Source organism: Aspergillus undulatus, assembly GCF_047715775.1.
Source record: "Aspergillus undulatus strain CBS 261.88 unplaced genomic scaffold BDV17scaffold_45, whole genome shotgun sequence".
Lineage (NCBI taxonomy): Eukaryota > Fungi > Ascomycota > Eurotiomycetes > Eurotiales > Aspergillaceae > Aspergillus > Aspergillus undulatus.
In genome coordinates this window covers 87375-106360 of record NW_027396649.1, presented here as the reverse complement: position 1 = coordinate 106360, position 18986 = coordinate 87375, and the positions used below count along the sequence as shown (strand labels likewise).

The following is an 18986-nucleotide window of genomic DNA, read 5'->3' as shown; positions in this document are numbered from 1 at the left end:
TGAAAAGCATGTATTACAAATGTTTGCCGAATCTGAGCCTATCCCCGGCGGAGGAGCGTCTTCCAGATGTTTGTCCGGACGGAGGAACGAGGAGTAAGTAAACAGTCACTGGCCCGCCGCAGCAAAAGTTTCGACCGCCGTACAGTGGGGACTCGGGACATATCTTATGGGATCTAGAATATAGGTCTTTCTGACACGGTATGAAGTTGTTACTAACTACCCAGGTAACTACTAGAAACCCCCCGGAACAAAATCATTTACCTGCGCCGACTTGAACAAAGGCCCCACAGTCTTCCCAAACTCCGCATGTGCCGCATCTTCCCTCAGATAATAATCTCTATCCTCCTCGCTGTCAAACTGCGTAACATAAACATGAGTGAACCCCCCCTATAACTTCCCAAATGAACCTGATATCACCAAGTCTTATGGATAACGTTACTTACTGTTATGTTTTCAACACTCATGTCTTTGCCTGCCATTTGGTTGGTGATATATGGTGTTTTGGACGTTGCGCGTACACATTGATCCTTGAGGGCTCGGAAGCGACTGTTGACCTAAATTTCAAAGGATTCACCATCTGCTTTCAAAAAGTACTCAACTTGACTTACGTCTTCTACCTGTTCCGCCGTCACCTCATCCTTAAACGAGACCATCACAATATGAACAACGCCCATTTTTAAATTAGCGAACAGATTTCTTTTGGGAAGTGTAGTAGTATAGCTAGATCACTACATTGGTTACGTGCTAAACGGCTATTTGTAAGTTGACTGTTGGAGATATACCCCGAGGCCATATCCTCCTTGGCCCCGAATTGTCCGATTTGCACTATGTAAATGTAAGGTGTAGCTACCATTAATGTAATGTCATTCGACCGCCGCATGTTGCATTTCGCGGCGGTCGAATGGCATCCGCTGAGTCAGCTGCCCCCGAGAACTCCGAATTCCCCCGCCGGTGGTCCGATCTTGGAATTGCCCCGTTCACCTTCCATCATCTTTTACGGCCTCCGCAGCCAAAACACCTTGACTGACCGACTGACTCTATGTATGGAAATGGATATGGACTACGAGATCGTTGCCGAATCAGAGGCGAAGCGGAGGAAGGTCCGCAAAGGGACTAAGAGTTGCTGGGAGTGCAAAAAGCGCAAGATGAAATGTGTGTATGCAGACTCCAGCTCTCCAGCCGATGTCGAAGCCATCTGCATTGGCTGCCAGCAGCGAGGGTTCAAATGCGTGAGCCAGGAGTTTGAGTTTGTTGATGGGAGAGAGAATGCAGGACATCTCGAGAGGAAGGGTCGACACCACACGAGCGGTAAAGATAAAAACCGCGTTGCGAGGGTGGAGGCCTTGGTTGAGCAACTAATCAGAAAAGTGGACGCTCATGGGGGAGTAGGAGTACCTGCAACTGGCCAAATTCCTACACCTAATCATGGAATCCCTACTCCTGCATCAATCGACCAAGAATCTTCACGTTTCTTGCCTTTATGCAAGCCTTCGGATGTACGTATATATATATAATTTTTTTTGAAGTCCAGTGTATGATGAAACTGTCACTTACTTTTATCAGGATTATGGCCCGGCTGAAGCTGAGGGGAGATATGAATCGCTATCTCAAAGATTGCACGAGTCCTTGCCCTCACGACAAGTTATCGAAATGATATACAATGCCCGCGGTAAAAAAGCCGTGCTTTTTCATGAGATGCTGAACGCTCCATATGCGGTTCTCGAGCAGAACGGCCTCAAGTCGCCAGACAGTTTACTCGACATACCTAGTCCGAGTTCGCATCCAGTGCTGATCGCAAGACATATGCTTTACATTGCTACTTTCCTGCAGCATCTCCACCCTAATTCTCTTGGGCTGATAAGCGGTTTGCCTGAATCACTCCCCGCACTGGTGAAACGATTAGCAGGAACTGCTATTAATCTGGTCACGACAAATGACGAGTTTTTTGGCAGCATTGAAGGACTGGAGTGTGTTATGATGGAAAGCATGTACTACCATAATAGTGGAAATCTACGACGAAGCTGGATAGCGAACCGGAGGGCTATGGTTATTGCGCAACTGATGAATCTCCACCGAAGTGAAAGCCGAGCAAAATACAAGGTTCTTGACCACAGAACAAAAGCTCATCCGCAGTTCATGTGGTTTCGAATTGTCTCCCTCGACCGGAATCTGTGTCTCATGCTGGGTCTTACGCAAGGCTCCTTTGATCAGAGCATGGCCACTGGCACAGCATTCAGAGATGACATCCCTATGGGCCGCCTCGAGCGGATGCACTGTACTCTCGCGTCTCGCATATTGGAGCGCAACGAGTCTGACTCGAGCGCTAATGACTTTGCCCTGACACAAAACCTCGACTTAGAGCTACAGAAAGCGGGTAGAAGCATGCCTAGCAAATGGTGGCTTATGCCAAATCTAGACCGTGTCACGGATGACCCACACGCTCTCTTTTTCGATATGGGACGGCTGTTCAACCAGTTGTATCATTATAACTTGCTCAATCAGCTCCATCTGCCTTACATGCTTCGTTCATCACCTGAACGGAAGTACGAATACTCCAGAATGACCTGCGTGAATGCCTCAAGGGAGGTTCTCTCGCGATTTATCATGTTTCGTGGCTACAACAGGAATAATTTCTGCTGTCGGACAGTTGACTTTTTTGCACTCATGGCCGCCATTACACTACTTCTGGTGCATCTCGACAACCACCGTTTTTCACAGACCAGCAATCTCTTAGCGCACCAATATCTTAATGATCGTGCCATGATAGAGCAGGCGCAGGTGAACATGGAACAAATCAGTCGTGTTAACGGAGATACTTTGAGTGCCCAAAGTGCGGACTTATTGCATAAATTACTGGCCATCGATTCCGAAACAGCAGACGGCGTCAATACGGAGAGCGTCAGCGTTGAGGCACCAGAAAGTTCAGTGTTGCAGTCATCAAGCGAAAACAACAATGGCGTTGTTCGGGTGCAAATACCTTACTTTGGCATCGTCAGGATTGCCCGTCAGGGCGTTGTTACCAAGGAAATGGCTAACGCACAATCTCCTATAAGTAATGGCCAACCTTACGCTCCGGTGATTGGTATGCATAACACCGAGAGCTCGGAGGCTGCAGTGCGTGATCTTGGTTCTGGTCGCTTCGCTGGAAACGCATTTCCTAGGCCAATGACCGAAGCGGATTACGACTCCGCTGATAGTGTTAATGGCCCGCCTGCACAGCCCACATCGCGATATCAGGATACCGTTTCTGCTACCCTCCTGCAGAACTATCAGGATCCTGGGCTAACTGCCGGGGTGGACGACTGGGCGTTCCAGGGTGTCGATATGGCTTTCTTTGACAGCATAATGAGAGGCCTCGATAACGGAAATAGTTCAGAGAACCTGGGATAATAGTCCTTACTCTTAAAGATAGAATAGTGTTGTATTGTTGATACTAAGTGATTGACAGTTTGTTCAACAATTCATTTGTAAATTCAAGGATGATGCATGGAATTCTTAATATGTATCTTGAGATCAAATCCCGGGCGCCTGGCACCCTCTAGCCCAGTCTTGGATAGTATTGAAGTCCCGATAAGCACGAAGCATTTGGTTGATTGAGAGGATAAGCTACTGTTCTTTATTCCATCCAAACGTTGGTTGACAGCACAATGGTAGCCAAAAACGGGCTATGGGTGTGGCCATTCTAAGCTCCCACTTTTACCCACCAAATTCGAAGAATCTACTCGACTCTTATATCTCGCTTACTTCCGGCGCTATACGTTGTCGCTTGAGTGAGATGCTGCCTTTGCATTGATCTGAGAATAAATGGAAATAGCTTGGTCGTACGTTGCATATGAGGTCCAGCTATTTCTGCCCAGGATGATCCTCAAGCGGATTCATTCTACCAAGGAAGACTCCTTAGCTGTCTATCTTTTAACGAGGTAACAAAAGACATACTGGTTGGAAGGCATCATAAGAATATACAATAGATAGCCTAAAGTTACTTGCAGTAGTAGCAACGTCCGTTAGGTAGTTTGGGAAGCTCTGCTTCACATGCTTGGGCACTTCCGCCATTGAAAAGGGGGACAGCATTATAATACTACATCTTGATTTTTGAAACTAGTACACCGAGAGTGTCCTCTGCACTTAATTGCCTTGCACCTACAGTTTCACGATACTATTCAAGGGAGGAAATAAATACATTACCCCCTCTTCAAGACCGCGACTTGCTGCAGTCTTGAACGGATGGTGTCTAAGCAGCAAGGCGGCGTTGAAATTAATAAATAATATAGAAAGTATATTACAACAGAGCAGAGCAAGAACTAAAATAAGTAAAAGCTAATGTAAGCGCCCTTGCAGTGTACGGTTCAGATAGCGGTACGCCGTCGGGACGCTGGCGGGCAGCAAGCGGCAAGATGCTTAGTGATGGAAGATAGAGGATGTTCACAATTCTATGAGAAGCTATATGGGAGTGTGAACAGAACAAATCGCTTGATGCTCCTCGAATCCTCAGCTGGTAGCGCCTTTATGAGACGTCGAGCACCCGTCGGGAAATTTGGGTCAACCGGTGAGCACGGATTCTGAAGGATAGAAAAAATAGGGTTTCTGCCAGTCGGCAAGGTAGCATGGATGGAGGAGTGCGAGTCGGCGCGGGTGTACACCGTCAGGTCCGGATGCTCGGCAAGGAACTGAGGTTGCATGTGGAAGTTGGAGATGTCGACAAGGGCCTTTACGAAGTGCTGCGACAACTGCATCTCGGTGTCATTATCCGAGTAGATCAGGGGGCCCTGGAGCTTGATACCCGTAGTGCTGAATCCGCGGATTAGAGCCCGGATTAGGTTTTCTGTATCATGCTCGTTCTAGGACTTCGTCAATCGCTCCCGGATGCGGGGCCTGCTTGAGGGATAGAGTGGGTTTTGGTTAGCAAACCGGTATTAAAAAAAGGTTCACTTCTCAGCCTCAAATATGTACGACTAGACTCACCAGATAATGAAATCAATATAGCCCGGATGATTTTGGAGCAGCCTTGTCGGCTTAGGGCGGTACCAAACGGGGCATTTGGCCAAGTTTTCGGTTGAAGGGAACACAAAAAGCTGTTCGGATAAGTATAGGGTCATTTTCCGTCATCAAAATTTGAAACAGTTGCCTCCAGGACCCGTATTGGAGGGAAAGAGAGGGTTCGGGTCATCGTACGAGTAAGTGCCGATACTGGGCCCAGAACAAGGCGATTAACTCCATCTGCGAGAGGCAGCAATCTCTCCCAAGGCGACACAAGTTGATACGCCAAGTATGTCGTCTTGCGGCGGATGATATTCAAGTAATCCAACCTGGCGCAAGCTTGACAGATTAGGAGGGCCCGGGATTTTGACCCCATCCTTGTCCTCATCCGTTTCCAGACATTCTTTGGAGATGCGGCAGACATGCTCTAACTTGGTCCGCAAGGCATTTACTTTCGCTGTCATGGCCTCATTATCAACCACCATCCGCTTGAGTAAAGCCTTGTGGTCGCCAGCCAAAAGCAAGTTCATCTTGTCCTTAAAGCTACCTGCTTCGACTGCTGGCGAGAACGGCGCTGGCTAATCCTGTCCGACTGGCGTTTCCTTTCAAGCTGTTTGTCATTAAATTTGCCCTTCCATGACTGTTCTGGGGCGGATCGGCTCCATGCTTACCTTGGGACTTCCTATACACCCAGTCCAGCCCACTAGTGCGTCATCTGGGAGATATCCAGGCGATACCACTTTTACCGCACCGGGATGTTTTTGAATAAAGGCGCTGACTTCTGAGGTCCTCCTGATATGGGTTCGCCGCCGCCGCCGCATCCGAGGAGCTTGCAGCCCTGGGCGATGAAGTCAAGGTCGGTAGGCGAGATGATCCATTGATGGTTATCAATCATTGGACGATGATTGTCGGCCATCGTGGTAGGAGAAGGCTTCGCAGCTTCGTTTCTTGTCGGCGGCGCATCCTCCTCGAGCGCACCCAGAGTCTCTGTCACTTCCTGAGATACAATGGCCAGTTCTCCTACCGCTTGGACGATAATGGATAGGAAGCATGGTAACTTGTGCAATCTGGATTGTGTCCGGCTTGGCCCCGCTACTGACAGCTTTCTCAACTGCCAAGCGCGAGACAGCTCCCTGGGCCTCCTTGACCGTTTGATTCGAGGTATCAACGACTGTGTCAATGACACCTGACACTCGTGAAATCGCAGCCCCAACAGCATTTGCAACTTCAGCGCCTTGAACGGTTCGTAGGCTGCGCACACCTGCAAGTGGTTCATCAGTTTTGATAAGCAGCGCGCCTCTACCAACGATCAAGACGTCCAGGTCGCCTTTCTGGGTCTTTGTTCTATCCACCAACGCCGCGATCATATCCCGCATAACATTCCGTGCCCGGGCCACCAACTCTGGCACAACGTCTGCCAACCGAGATGCATCCCCCATCCCGGGGAAAGGATTCGGCTCGCTTGGCGAGAGGATTCCTGCTGCAGCCACGATATCCGTAGACGTCAGATACTCCCCTCCGAACAATCTTGCCTTCTGGAGTAGGTCCAGCGCAACACTGTCAGGGCCGACCGCCAAGCTGTTGGTCGTCTCTCGAATGATGCTTCACCCTCCTAGCCCGATACTCTCGACTGCGGGAAGCGCAAAATTTGTTCGCACGCCACCAACGAGGCCAGTAATTGGACTCATCTGCGGGAGTCCATTGGGCAACAGCAGCCCACTATCCGGCGTTGTCCCTCCAATGTCAATGACAACCAGCGGGCCCGTCCGAACATCCTGCTCTCGCCCGCTATAGTCTTTCCAGCCGGGCGCCAAAGAGATTCACCACCACGGATGGAGTTCGTCGGACCGGAGTTGAAGGTTCGAATCGGCTTACTGGCCGCTTCCCTCCGCGTCGAGGACACTTCCGTCATTTTGCGTAAGATACAGTGTACATGAGTTTCCTTGGAAAATATCCTGCATGACTTTCTTGAATCCGTAGATAGTTCGTTCGGCAAGGGGACGGAGAGTGACGTTCAAGATGGCTGTATTCTCACGCGATAGGAAGCCGAGGCCTGAAACTTCATGGGAAAGCGTTACTCGGGGTCTGAAGGGTTTGTCTGCGGACTGCATCGTTTAAAGGAGGATGATTCTCACTGCGACCCCCTGAGCGTGATCGAGTGGCGCGTACATGCCCGCGACGACGACATCTCTATCCCTCCAGCAACAAGCTCTTTGGCTACACCGCGGACTCGTCCTCGTCCACTGCGCTGATTTCTTCGCCCGAAATCTGGTACCCCTCCTTGACAGAAGAATTGTCGCGGTTCAATGCACGATCGGAGATCATGAGGAAAGTTGATGAACGGGGGGATTCCACGACCAAAGCCCTCATCCGGTCCACCACAGAGCCGGACCACCGCGACTCGGCGCAAGGCTGGCGAGCGTTGCACGACGGCGTTGATCACTGTCTGGACAGCATTCGTGATTCCTGTTGTCACGTCTGAGGTGGTAGGTGCCTTGTGCGAGGCGACGATGCCCATTGACTTGAGCTCGATAAGCGGGCATCTGTGTTGGTGCCTACATCAATCAAGCATTAGCCGGCTTGAATCCGGTCACTCGCAAAGAGAACCTACCACCGACATCGACACCGATGCGATACCTATGCTCTGATAGACTGCTCATTTTGTCCTTGCTTTGCCGTTGTTGCTGCAATCAGTGTGCCCAGTGTGCCCAGTGCCATATATTATTTGGAGACAGCTGCTTATCAGGCGGGGTAGACTTGTGCGACACTGCTCCCCGATCAGATCGGCCAACTGTGACCGAATCCTCCGATCGGTATCCCCTGAATGGTCCACGTCGCACCATCCCAGGCCAATAGAATCCCCAGCGCATATCAACAAGGGTTCTCCAACAAGACAGACCACGCGACGTCCATCTATCGATATCCCATCGTCATAAAGTCTGTCAAGATTTCCAACACCGCGCAAAGCTACGAATTGATACGAGAACAAAAATAGTCGTAGAAGATGGTCGCTATCGCCTCAAGCATTCATTCCGATTATCGATCTGGAGCCCGCGCGCACCGGTGGCCCAGAAAAACTCGTCAAAGTCGCGCATGAAGTCTATCAAGCCTTCAAGTATGTAGTTTTGCATATATCAAGAACCTTGGCTCTTGTCTTGATGGCACTTATCTCATCAAGCACCTCCTCGGTCAACGCCCACCCATCAAGGGCAAAGTTATCCTCAATCCTCGCCGGTGTTACACTCTTCGGAATCACGCCGACGCCGCGCTGTAGGTTCCACATCAAGCTAACTAGAAACATGGGATTCTCAGCGTCAAATGGGATGAGTGGTCTGGCAGGATCGAGATGAACCGACTTACACAATCTGAGCTGGTGTTTTCTTCCACGGCCCAGCGATCCTCAACACAATCGGATCATGGAGGATATTTGTCTGTCCGTTTATCGGTGAGTCACTGTGGCCGCCGAGGCAGGAATATGCGGCACATTGGATTCGGTTTCAGGCGCAGTAGGCGAGAAGTTTGGGTCTGAATGCTTCGTCAGTATTTTCTATCTCGAGGGCGACTAGGGCGGAAAGGTAGATCGATACTCACGAGGGGTTGTAAGGTTGAAGTTCGATCTGATTCACAGCTGGAATGACCTTGTAGGAAGGATCACTGAGAAGGAGTTTCAAATGTGTGACCTGGAAATTAGAGAGGCCGATATTTCTAACTGTTCCTGTCCCCAGCAGCTTCTGCATCTCCTGCCTTCACCGACCGGTCCCTCCCCTTCCCAAAAGATCAAAAGGAAGAAAACGAACCAAGTTCGTACAAAGTCCCGGTTCTCGAGATGCTTACTCCGATACCCCGGATCTGTCGAACAAGGAAAATGTACAAGATACAAAGCCACATAGTCCAATCCCAAATTAGCCAAGGAAGAATCCAACACCTCAGCCACATGATGATGCCAATGATTATTCAGCTTCGTCGTAACCCAGATGTCCTCGCTGGGGATGCCCGAGTCGCAAATACCTTCGCCGACAGCCTTCTCATTGCCGCAGTTGAGCGCTGTGTCGATATCTTTGTACCCTGATTGTAGGGCATGCTTGACGGCGTCGCGGGATTGCCACGTTCCGAGGCCGATTGCTGGGATGGCGCCCATGCCGTGGGCGAGGGGGTACTGTTTGGTCGTCATACTGGGCGTCATATTGACGATGCTCGATCCTGGCATGAAAATCGCCAGGGCTTGGAAGGAGTCGATTCATATCATCTCCTAGGCCCTTGGCTTCGCCCGGATGTTTGGCTACTGTTCTCCAAGACTAGTATCTCCAACGTAAAAAAAAAAAATAAAAATAAAAAAAAATAAATCGGCCAACGAACTCACTGCTCCCCGATCATGGTAAGGACGGAGCCTCGGCTCTCCAACTCGGCTACTGTTATCTCCATGGCGCACCATTGCAAGTAAGGAGTCTCGTGGTGTTCCCCAATAAACCCGCCGCATACGGATGGCGATCGGCCGACATGACCGCTCAGGGATGATAGAGCCGCGACAGGAGGGGCGAGACTGGGGATCTGAAATTGGGCAGGCGTGCCTCCAATCCAATCAGACAACACAGGGGGCTTGTGTCACGGTAAGCGGGGTGGGCTGAAATACTCCGGGATTTGGAGATGATTGAAGATGAGCTGAATCGACGATTCTCTTCAGGACTCAATAGACTCCCGAAGGTTCTAGTAATAGTATCCCAACGGCAATTGAAGTGGACGTTGCTAATATGCCATCCTGGTCGTGGCCGGATATCAAACGGCGGCTTCAATGGTCCGTTTGCCTCAGCGGATTGCTTAACAAAACCCACAATATGGCATTGCGCTGACATGAAGAACACTGCTTAGCCCGGTTGATGAAGATGCTGAATATGAGAATACTACGTGGTGCAATCGAGACCTGATCCCCATTCCACCGGAGCGGAGGACGTATGGGGTGTGGTCGTATTTCGGTGCACTTTCCCTTCGAAAACGAACGGACCTAGCACTAATAAAAAGAGAATAGGATATTGGACAGTTTCAGGCTCGTGTATCTCCGCGTGGTCAACAGGAAGCACGCTGCTGTCATTCGGGCTGAGTCCGCAACAGGCGATTGGAGTCGTTGTGCGTTTCTCTTCTATCGGGCCGAGGACGAACATTGCTGACAGTATCAATATAGATTCTAGGTGGATTCCTCTCCGGTCTCCTGGCTGTCGTCTGCGGCTGGATGGGCGAAGTCCATCATATCGGCTTCACTGTGTCGAGCCGGTTCTCATGGGGGATGAGGGGGTCTTACTGTTATGTTTTTCTGGCTATTTTATACAAGGTAACTAATATGTCGTGACAGTCCCCGTTATCCTGCGCACCTTTGTCTCATGCATGTGGTTTGGCATGCAAGCCTTCTGGGGAGGTCAAGCGACGCGGGTTATGATCGGCGCTATTGTCCCAGGTATGATGGTCCGCTCCTTCAAAAAGCAAAACGAAGTCAAAGAGGCTGATAACAAGACAGGCTTCGCACACATGAAGAACTACTTTCCCGCAAGCTCGCACCTCCAAACAAACGACTTTATCGGCCTGTTAATCTGGATGGCGGGCTTCATCCCCGCCGTGCTGATTCGGCCTGAAAAGCTACAGATCCCGTTCTTCGTCTGCTTTGTCTTATTCTGTGGGTCTTGCTTTGGCATGTTGATATGGTATGTCTTGCACCCATTCTACTCAAGAAGAATGGCCCCCGTTGCTCACAACGAGCAGGGCCGTATCCCAAGCCCACGGCCCAGGCAAACTCTTCCACGAACCCGGTAACGCCCCCAACACAGGCTGGGCCTTCATGTTCGGGATAACCGCAATCCTCGGCTCCTGGGGATCCAGCACACTAGGCCAATCCGACTGGGTGCGATACTCGAAGCGGCGGTACGCGCCGACGTTGTCGCAGCTCGTCGCGTGCCCTGTTACGATTGCGGTTACGGCGACCATTGGGATTATTGTCACGAGCGCAAGCAATAACGTTATGGATGGGGAGTTGCAGTGGAATCCGATTTATTTGTTAGCGGCGATGCAGGAGTTTTATGGGAGTAGTCCCGGTGTTAGGGCGGGTGTTTTCTTTGCGAGTTTGGGGATGCTTGCCAGTCAGTTTTCGGTAATTAGCCTCTTCTTTACGAAGATTTTCGTTGGGTAGTTTACTAACTGGTGGGACAGATTAGCGTCGTGCTTAATAGTGTCAGCTGCGGTATGGATCTTGCGGGTTTGTGGCCGAAGTATATCAACATCCGACGCGGGGGTTATATTATGGCTATCGTCGGGATCGCAACTCAGTAATCTCCTCTTCCCCTTCCCTGCAGCCTATATATGACAAGAGTGAAGTCTAACCGAGGACTCGTTCTCTCAGACCATGGCAACTTATCTCCACAGCCAATAAATTCCTCGCCGTCCTCAGCGGCTTCGGCGTCTTCATGGCGCCTGCAACGTAAGTTCCGACTAGCCACTCGGCCTTTACAACATAAATTAAGACATGTCGTCTAATTTGAGCAGAGGCCTAATGCTAGCGGACTACCACCTCATCCGGCGGCACCGCCTCAAACTATCCCATCTCTACCGCGGCGATAACACAAGCATATACTGGTTCCGGGACGGAGTCAACTGGCGCGCGTTTGCGGCGTTCGGGGCGGGGATGTGGCCTTTATTGCGTGAGTCCAACCACTGATTAATCTAGCATTTGCCTTGAACGAAACAAAATCTCTGACTGAGATGCATAATGAAAAGCCGGCCTCGCAGCAACAGTAAACGCCTGGGACGACAAAAAATGGACCGGCTGGACGCGGTTGTATAACCTGACATTTCTCGTTGGATTGGCGATGAGCTTCCTTGTCTTCTGGGTGTTGAATTTGCTATTCCCCGTATCGGGGATTGCTGAGGATGGGCCGTTTATTGAGGAGGATATCATACACGGCGTGCCCAAACCGGAATTGGAGCGAGGGTCGGGGGTTGAGGATGGGCAGGTTTCTGGGAAGGGGAGGGGGGATGCGAGTGATATGAAGGGGGTCGAGATTTCTGTTGTTTAGTTGGTGATAATTCATAGTTTGGAAATGCTCTCCCATATCGGAATATCTGCGTGACCAAGATGTTGCATATGCCGCAATTAATGCCCTATTGTTATGTCCATCTATGAAGTACAAATCGAACCACCATGCTAGTTACTCAATAAACCATGCTGAACTTTACAAGCCCTTAACTCCTCACAATCAAGACAACTGAGAAACTCAGTCTCAGATCCAACGTCACAAAGCAAGATAACTCAAGGCCTCAGGGAACCACAACAACCCTCCACAAGTCAAAGTCACAACACTCACAACGCAGCGGCCAAGTCCACATCAGAGGAATTCTAATCCGACAAACCAAAACCCGCCCCATCATAAGCTGATTCCACTTATCAGGAAGCACATACGTCTCCAAAAAATCCAGCCGATTCGCACCAGTACCTCTATACAGCGGCTGCGAACCCAAATCCACAGGCGGCGCCCGAGGCGTAACAAGCGTCACGGTGCGCAAATCAGGAACAGACCCCTCAGCAACAAGCCTCGAGATTACCCCAGCGAGTATACTCTCCGTCGCCGAGAGAGTCGCCGCATTAAGATGGAAGATGCTCAGGGCCCTTAACGAGGGCGGAAAAGGTCTTCGCGTAGCGAGGGGGGTAAGATTCTGCGTCCACCCTGTAACACCATCCAAAAGGACCAAAGTACTGAACGTCAACTCCTTCAACACAACGAACCCACTAAAATCCAAAACTGGCACTTTTGATGCCCGGAAATACCAGGTCACCAATCGGATAAATTGCAGGGAATGAGCCTGTGGTTTCAGCGCCTCAATGTACAGCGCCGGATTAGGGTTCGTGTACTCTGGCTTCGAGGTTCCGGCCTGCTGCACCGGCCCCAACATGACGAATTGCCTCAACGCGCGCGGGACGGATAGGATCTTTGCTAACGTGGCGGCGCTGATGTCGCAGCAGATCAAGCTGAGGCATTCAAGGGGCGAAGTATGATGTATTGTATGCGTGAAGGAGTGGAAGTCATCCATTGTGCAGCCGAGCACGGAGAGGTATTTTAGCGTTGGGTGCCAGAAGATGCATTCGCGCGCGGCCAGGGGCCAGGGTTCGGAGTTGGAGAGGGAGATTTCTACTATGGCACGTGAAGAAAAAAAATAAAAATAAAAAACATGGTTAGCTTGCGTTGATGTATGTGTTGATGGAAGGGGAGGCACGTACAACTAACCAACCTATCCAACCCCCCGGCCCCAAGCGTCTCAACATAAAGCTTCCTCTGAACCTCAACAATCGCACTCGGCACACCCAGGAAATGTGTAAAACACCCCTTAATCCTGAGACGCCTCAAATTCGTCAAATGGAGTATAAACCGCGCCATAATCTGCGCGAACTGCGTCTCAACGGTGTGGTGGTCGTGGATCGTTAAGCTCTGGACATATCCCTGTAACCGGGTGTTGTGGCCGAGCGTCTTGATGAAGAGGAGGCCTCGTCGGGGTTCGAGGGTTACGGTGCGGTAGAGGAGGGGCTCGGTTATGGTTTTGAGGTCCTTGCAGGTTTTGAGGACGGCAGGTAGGTCTTTCTGTGGGAGGTGAGAGAGGATGCGCACTTGGAGGTTGGGGGGAAGGGTCAGGAGGGATGGAAGTGGTTGTCGTTGTGGTATGGGGCCGTCAGCGGGGATGAGGATGGGAAGACCCAATCCTTTTGGGTCTTGGGCGTGATCTGCCATTGTGAGGTGACGACTAAGCTGGCGCAGAGCGCTTGTATGTAGCGGTTGACCAGATGGAGGGGGAATAAGGCTTTTGTGTTAAGTGTTGAAGGGGTGAGGCAGCAGTCTTTTGCAGGCTTTCCACTGCACATTGTGGAGATTGTACCCTTCAATGTGGAAGTGAAAATTGGGCTGACCATTATATCCTGCTTTTTCACCCATGAATTTCCATTCACATGATTGGATTTGATCACTGTATATATGGCAATGTTTGGACTCAGACAGTATTCCGATGCTAGAAATGGAGGCCATGGAACTGTAATTGTCGGACTGGCTTTGCGTAACGTAAAAAGTAGAGGAAGTGTGAATAGAGGAGAAAAAAGGTCTTTTGGTAACAGGGAAAACAAATGAACACAAACCAGCAGATTTCAGCCTGGCAGACTACCTGAAATGATATTCATATAAAAGTGTGGCAGGAGGAAGAGGAGATCGGTCAACTGTATTCCGACAGCAGCTACGTGAAGATATGGGCCTCTACTTAAGCAATGGTGGTGTTCAAGTGCAGTAACAGCCTAACTTTCTGTCTCCGTACAAGCCCTCGGGTCTAATGGTGAGATCTTGGAGTGCGGTGAACTTGCAAAGGTCGATTGGGCAGCCGTAGGATGTGCTGGCTTTTAAGAGGTCAATGTCCAGTGTCTGTAGAGATGCAGAGTGGCCAGCAATGGCGTTGACGTATGGCTGGCTCTTGGTGCCGAGGTACTCTGGGTGAGTATCGCCTTTCACTAGGCCTTTGAAGACGAAAGAACGAAGAGCTCTCGGATAGCGAGGACGTGTGTCAAAGTGCGACCAGAGACGCCACAGCAGTAAAGCTCAAGTTCCTCCAGGCGCGTTGTGCGGGCGGAGCTGGGCCTGACGGTAAAGGAGGGGATTTTGGCGCCGAGGATGGACTGATGTTTGAGATGAGGGAGATGCACGGAGTTCTTCATTCCGAGACTCAGAAGCCTCTGTCGGAAAGGTTGATTTTCACTACACGAGTCAGATAAGTATCTAAGGAAGCTGCGCGAAGAGAAAATTTACAAGTATGTAGATTGCGTAGGTACCGCCCTTGGTAGCCTCTTCGAAGAGGTCATGGAAAAGGCCCTCACACCGACGGTGCATTCCTCCAGGACTGTCATAACCCCAGCCTTGATACTGAGCTTCTGAAGTCTGTTGAGGCGGCCAATCGTTGGGGCGAATTCTGCAACAACAATATTATATCCGTTACGCTGCGTAGCTGCACCTTCTTCGAGGTGGAAATGCAAAGTAAGTTACCTGACAGAGTCAGCCAGTTCAGGAGAGCCGCATAGCGTACGCTGATATAGTGCTCCTGACGGTTGCCGAGGGCGATATGGCGGTGGAGGATCGGGAGGGTTATAGTGCGCAGCAAGTGGCAGGTACGCGAGGCGTTCGACAGCGAGATGGCATGCCCTTCCAGATGGTCAAGAATGTGGCGTATGAATTCCACGGTGATGAGGATTAGCTGCCGTGACTTGTCTATTATCCATAGCTTAGGCTGGCGGTACAAGCTGAGCAGTCGAAAAGGCGTACTAGTGGAGGGCAGGAAGCTTAAATAGTTGCAGAAGGAAAATAAATATGAAGTGCTGGGAAGAGGGGGGCTAGAGGAGAAAGAAGAGGGAGGATAAATATGAGAGGCAATGTGTATGGGCAGGAAAGTCAATAGGTGTCAACAAACAGTACGATAATTCACAGCTTCGTGTAATTCACAGAAATGTTGCTTTGATATGACGATGTCCCTGGCGATTGGAGGTTGTGTCATTTCTGCTGTGGATTTGCCGTCACCGTTTGAGAGATCCTGCTGCTATTCACAGATAAGCCAGTAAGATCCTGTGGAAACCCCAGGAAATGTAGCTCGCCCAAAGTAATCATTGGAAATGCTCACTTACATCCGATGCATTATACTGTGACGCAAGCTAGCTAGTTTCCTGTGAGTGTACATTGTTTGAATTCCCCCAGAGTCGGGTGTGTGGGCGAGCTTCAAAGTCAAGGCGACCGTTAGTCTCATGAAACTGGTAACAGTATCTGGTCAGTTGGCCGCAAGCGCTCTTGTCATCTACTGCACCGCGAATATATGTAGGCGCTTGGGTGAGGTCTACAGAGTCGTTCCTTCCCCGGGAGACGGATGAATGTAGGGCTAACCCCCGCCCAGGTCTGGGGCAACAGGAGTGGCTTCCCGCGTCTGTTAATCTTCGATCCTTCAACCCCCATGGAGTCTTCTGCGCGACGACCACCCTGAAAGCGATTTCCCTTCTGCATTCTATGTGCCTACATCCTTATGCCTCCTCTGATCACAATCGGCGACTGGGGTCAGCAGTTTTCCGTCCTCCTACTCGCTTGCGCTGACGATTCTAGAACGCCTCGACCCCGCATCGAACCTCCTCGGGCGCGTCTTCGACGAAGATCCTGTCCTCCGATATATGCTCTGCAACCTAACCGACGAAGAATTCCGACAATACCTACAGCCATTCTGGCGAGGGCTTCTCCGAGCAGCGCTTCTTAATGGGGGCGTCATCGCGGAAGCAGACGGGTGGAAGTCGACTGCAGTCATCCTGCCACCAGGAAGATCAGTGGATAATCCCTGGACAATAGTGCCTTCGGCTGTCGGATTCACCGGTACCCTGTGGCGGATTGGCATTTCGGGATGCATTGTACGCCCGTGATCCCGTGATAGTATACACCGGATGGGCTGACTTGAGCAGCGCATGCTTGGAGATTACAGTCGCCCGGTCAATACCGCAAAGACTAGGGTTTTAGGAGACCAGCATCACTACTACATCTTCGCAATCGGGACGGAGGGTGAGCACCAAGGCAAAGGTAAGTTCATTCCGCGACCAACGCGCTCAACTGCTGAGGCGGTGCAGGCCTTGCAAGGGCTATCATCGAGTCCTACCAGTACATTGCGTGGTCCATCGAGGTGCCAATATGGCTGGAAGCAACGACGCCACACTCCCGCGACTTATATCTGTCTCTGGGATTCGAGCAAGTTGAAGAAATCACGATCGGCGAGGGCAAGGCAGCCACCGATGGAACCATGTATAAAGAAGGAGCGGGCGTGACATTGTGGGCAATGGTCTGGTGGCCGAACCCGAGACGTGAGATGATACCGTGAATAGAGGGGTATTGAGGACACTTGGTCACAATTCTATTTTTAATCTTTGCAGTTTATCGATATGCATGATCATCAATGGGCTCAACCCCTAGGGTATCTCATCGTAGGACCGGTCCACCTGTCCCGACCACGGATCATCCAGTCGACGCAGGCACACAGCATGATGAATCCTAACACAGGTCCAGAAAAATTCATGTTCTCTTCCGTAACCGGCAAAGTTGGTGGGAAGGGTAGGAAGACGGAAAAGTACGTGGTAAAGAGAATGGCAACAAGGTTAAGTGGAAGGCCGAGTTTCCCTAGGCTGAATGACCCTCGCGGAACGTCCTTTCCTCCTTCAGTGAACCGAGCAATGATGAGAAAGACCAGCGGGAAGAGATACGAGATATACAGCCCCAGTGCACTCAGCGACAAGATCGCATTGAACGCGGCGGTGGAACCGGTCTGAATAAACGACAGCACAAAGATACACGACGCGACCAGGCCAAGCGAACGAAGAGGGACCTTGAACCTAGGATCAACCTTGACGAAGAAATCAGAGAACGGGAGCCCGTTGTCTCGCGCAAAGGCCCATGTTAGCCGAGTGACGGAGGCAAGGCCGTTGAAGAACGCAATATAGCCCGGTAACATCCCCGTCGCCATCAGCATGTACGTTGCCGTCTTCGATCCTGTCGCATGATGTGCTATTTCGATGATGGGGTATCCGGTTGGTGTCATCAACGCCTCTGCATAGCTGCCCATGAAGTAGAGGATCGCGATTGCATACCCGAACGCCATGAGGCCGTTGATCAGCGTTCCCCAGACCATTGCTCGAGGCACGGCGACCTTTGCGTTCTTCACTTCCTCCGCCATGTGAATAATACCATCGACACCTATCAAGTCAGCGGCATCTCCCGTCTCAATTGCTGGACCCGGACATACCAGTCAAAGGCGTAATAACGCCCAACAGCCCAATCGAAAAGGCGACCCCCTGATCCCTCCACCCACTAAGCCCACTCACAAAATTATCCCACGCAAACGAATCCTCGTTCGTTGGCGCATTACTCACAATCCCAATAATTATCGGCAAAAAGACGACGTGCATTATCCCACCGACAATCTCAATAACGCCGAGGATCCGTCTCGCAAATATATTCACCACTATCGGAACGATAGAGACAAGCCACATCAGCAGCGTGCTCCGCCACCCGTGGACTTTATACCCGGGGTCAGACAGCTTGAGCATTCCTTCGATTTGGGTCGCAATCAGGAACGGTGCGATGCAGACGAGGGCGGACCACGAGAAGACCTGATTTGTTAGTGGATGTGGGATACGGTTTAAGGGGAGGCAACTGACGGTGATCCATCCTGCATCGTGGCGAAGGTCAGTATATGTGCCCGAAGCTTTTTGTATGCTGGGGCACAATTGAAGGACACACCTTGAAAGAAACTAAAAAACCGAGGCCATCGCGGCGCAAGAACATACGTCCAGTGATATTGCGCACCGGCAGTTGGGTGTCTAAACTTAGGTCAGTGTTCGTACATTCATGATTCCAAATGTACCCCTAATGCACTGGTACACGACTTCATACACAGAAGCAAGCTCCGCCAACGACAACGCAATCGCCAAGTTCCCGATGATGCTAACAATAAGACCGTATACGATCGCCGATGGACCGCCGTTATATAGACCCGCTAGGAGTCCGCCTCCGGTCGTTTCCCAGGATGCGAGGAGGGTTGCTGAGAAGGCCAGAGAGGCAATAAAGCTTAGGTACCTCTGCGAGGAGAAATACTGGTTAGATTTCGCAGAGGGGATGGAGGTTGCGAGGAATGAGATGTACCCACGTCTAGTTGCTGCTTCTCGCGGAACCCGAGCTCCGTATCTTCACCAGGCTGTGGTCCCTGCACTTGCACCGATTCGCCTGGTGGTGAGTTGTGGGTGCTGGGACTAGTCCTCTGCGTCTCTACCCTCCCTCTGTGCTCTGCATACTGTTCCATGAGGCAGTCTGGAGCAGACTCCTTCTGTATCGATGACATGGCACTGGATGGTACGAGTCAAAGGAGTAACTAAGCTGGTCCAGGGGAAAGTACCCAATACATGTAGGTATTGATATACTCCCGCCTGTTTT

At 50.9% G+C, this 18986-nt stretch overlaps 8 protein-coding genes across 8 annotated transcripts; 3 read left to right on the top strand and 5 right to left on the bottom strand.

The window, feature by feature from the left end:
- Window positions 1–981: 981 nt before the first annotated feature.
- BDV17DRAFT_159669 (uncharacterized protein) lies at window positions 982–3422 on the top strand. The gene is made up of 2 exons (XM_073754625.1): window positions 982–1496; window positions 1564–3422. Exons 1-2 carry the CDS (start codon window positions 1044–1046, stop codon window positions 3388–3390), a joined length of 2280 nt encoding a protein of 759 aa, XP_073612989.1. The 5' UTR covers window positions 982–1043; the 3' UTR covers window positions 3391–3422.
- An 869-nt stretch (window positions 3423–4291) lies between these two features.
- Window positions 4292–4889, bottom strand: BDV17DRAFT_159640 (uncharacterized protein). Its single transcript, XM_073754624.1, has one exon. It carries the CDS (start codon window positions 4731–4733, stop codon window positions 4431–4433), a length of 303 nt encoding a protein of 100 aa, XP_073612988.1. The 5' UTR covers window positions 4734–4889; the 3' UTR covers window positions 4292–4430.
- Window positions 4890–5719: 830 nt separating this feature from the next.
- Window positions 5720–7637, bottom strand: BDV17DRAFT_293772 (uncharacterized protein; the record flags this gene model as incomplete). The annotated part of the gene is made up of 6 exons (XM_073762696.1): window positions 5720–5974; window positions 6036–6534; window positions 6586–6765; window positions 6853–7062; window positions 7113–7532; window positions 7585–7637. 6 exons carry the CDS (start codon window positions 7635–7637, stop codon window positions 5720–5722), a joined length of 1617 nt encoding a protein of 538 aa, XP_073612987.1.
- A 443-nt stretch (window positions 7638–8080) lies between these two features.
- BDV17DRAFT_283454 (NADP-dependent oxidoreductase domain-containing protein) lies at window positions 8081–9148 on the bottom strand (the record flags this gene model as incomplete). Its single annotated transcript, XM_073760360.1, has 4 exons — window positions 8081–8264; window positions 8338–8430; window positions 8569–8721; window positions 8775–9148. The coding sequence occupies 4 exons, from the start codon at window positions 9146–9148 to the stop codon at window positions 8081–8083; spliced, it is 804 nt and encodes a 267-aa protein (XP_073612986.1).
- A 577-nt stretch (window positions 9149–9725) lies between these two features.
- On the top strand, window positions 9726–12032 carry BDV17DRAFT_293770 (nucleobase cation symporter-1 family protein; the record flags this gene model as incomplete). Its single annotated transcript, XM_073762695.1, has 11 exons — window positions 9726–9769; window positions 9844–9947; window positions 10001–10098; window positions 10154–10271; window positions 10322–10423; window positions 10484–10667; window positions 10726–11110; window positions 11170–11285; window positions 11360–11437; window positions 11503–11657; window positions 11734–12032. The coding sequence occupies 11 exons, from the start codon at window positions 9726–9728 to the stop codon at window positions 12030–12032; spliced, it is 1683 nt and encodes a 560-aa protein (XP_073612985.1).
- Window positions 12033–12273: 241 nt separating this feature from the next.
- Window positions 12274–13736, bottom strand: BDV17DRAFT_293769 (uncharacterized protein; the record flags this gene model as incomplete). The annotated part of the gene is made up of 2 exons (XM_073762694.1): window positions 12274–13145; window positions 13232–13736. The coding sequence occupies 2 exons, from the start codon at window positions 13734–13736 to the stop codon at window positions 12274–12276; spliced, it is 1377 nt and encodes a 458-aa protein (XP_073612984.1).
- Window positions 13737–15983: 2247 nt separating this feature from the next.
- Window positions 15984–17162, top strand: BDV17DRAFT_270158 (uncharacterized protein). The gene is made up of 4 exons (XM_073758651.1): window positions 15984–16078; window positions 16125–16420; window positions 16472–16586; window positions 16634–17162. The coding sequence occupies exons 1-4, from the start codon at window positions 16048–16050 to the stop codon at window positions 16879–16881; spliced, it is 690 nt and encodes a 229-aa protein (XP_073612983.1). The 5' UTR covers window positions 15984–16047; the 3' UTR covers window positions 16882–17162.
- On the bottom strand, window positions 16963–18894 carry BDV17DRAFT_293767 (amino acid/polyamine transporter I; the record flags this gene model as incomplete). Its single annotated transcript, XM_073762693.1, has 6 exons — window positions 16963–17750; window positions 17800–18166; window positions 18215–18225; window positions 18297–18376; window positions 18450–18634; window positions 18703–18894. The coding sequence occupies 6 exons, from the start codon at window positions 18892–18894 to the stop codon at window positions 16963–16965; spliced, it is 1623 nt and encodes a 540-aa protein (XP_073612982.1).
- Between the last annotated feature and the right edge of the window lie 92 nt (window positions 18895–18986).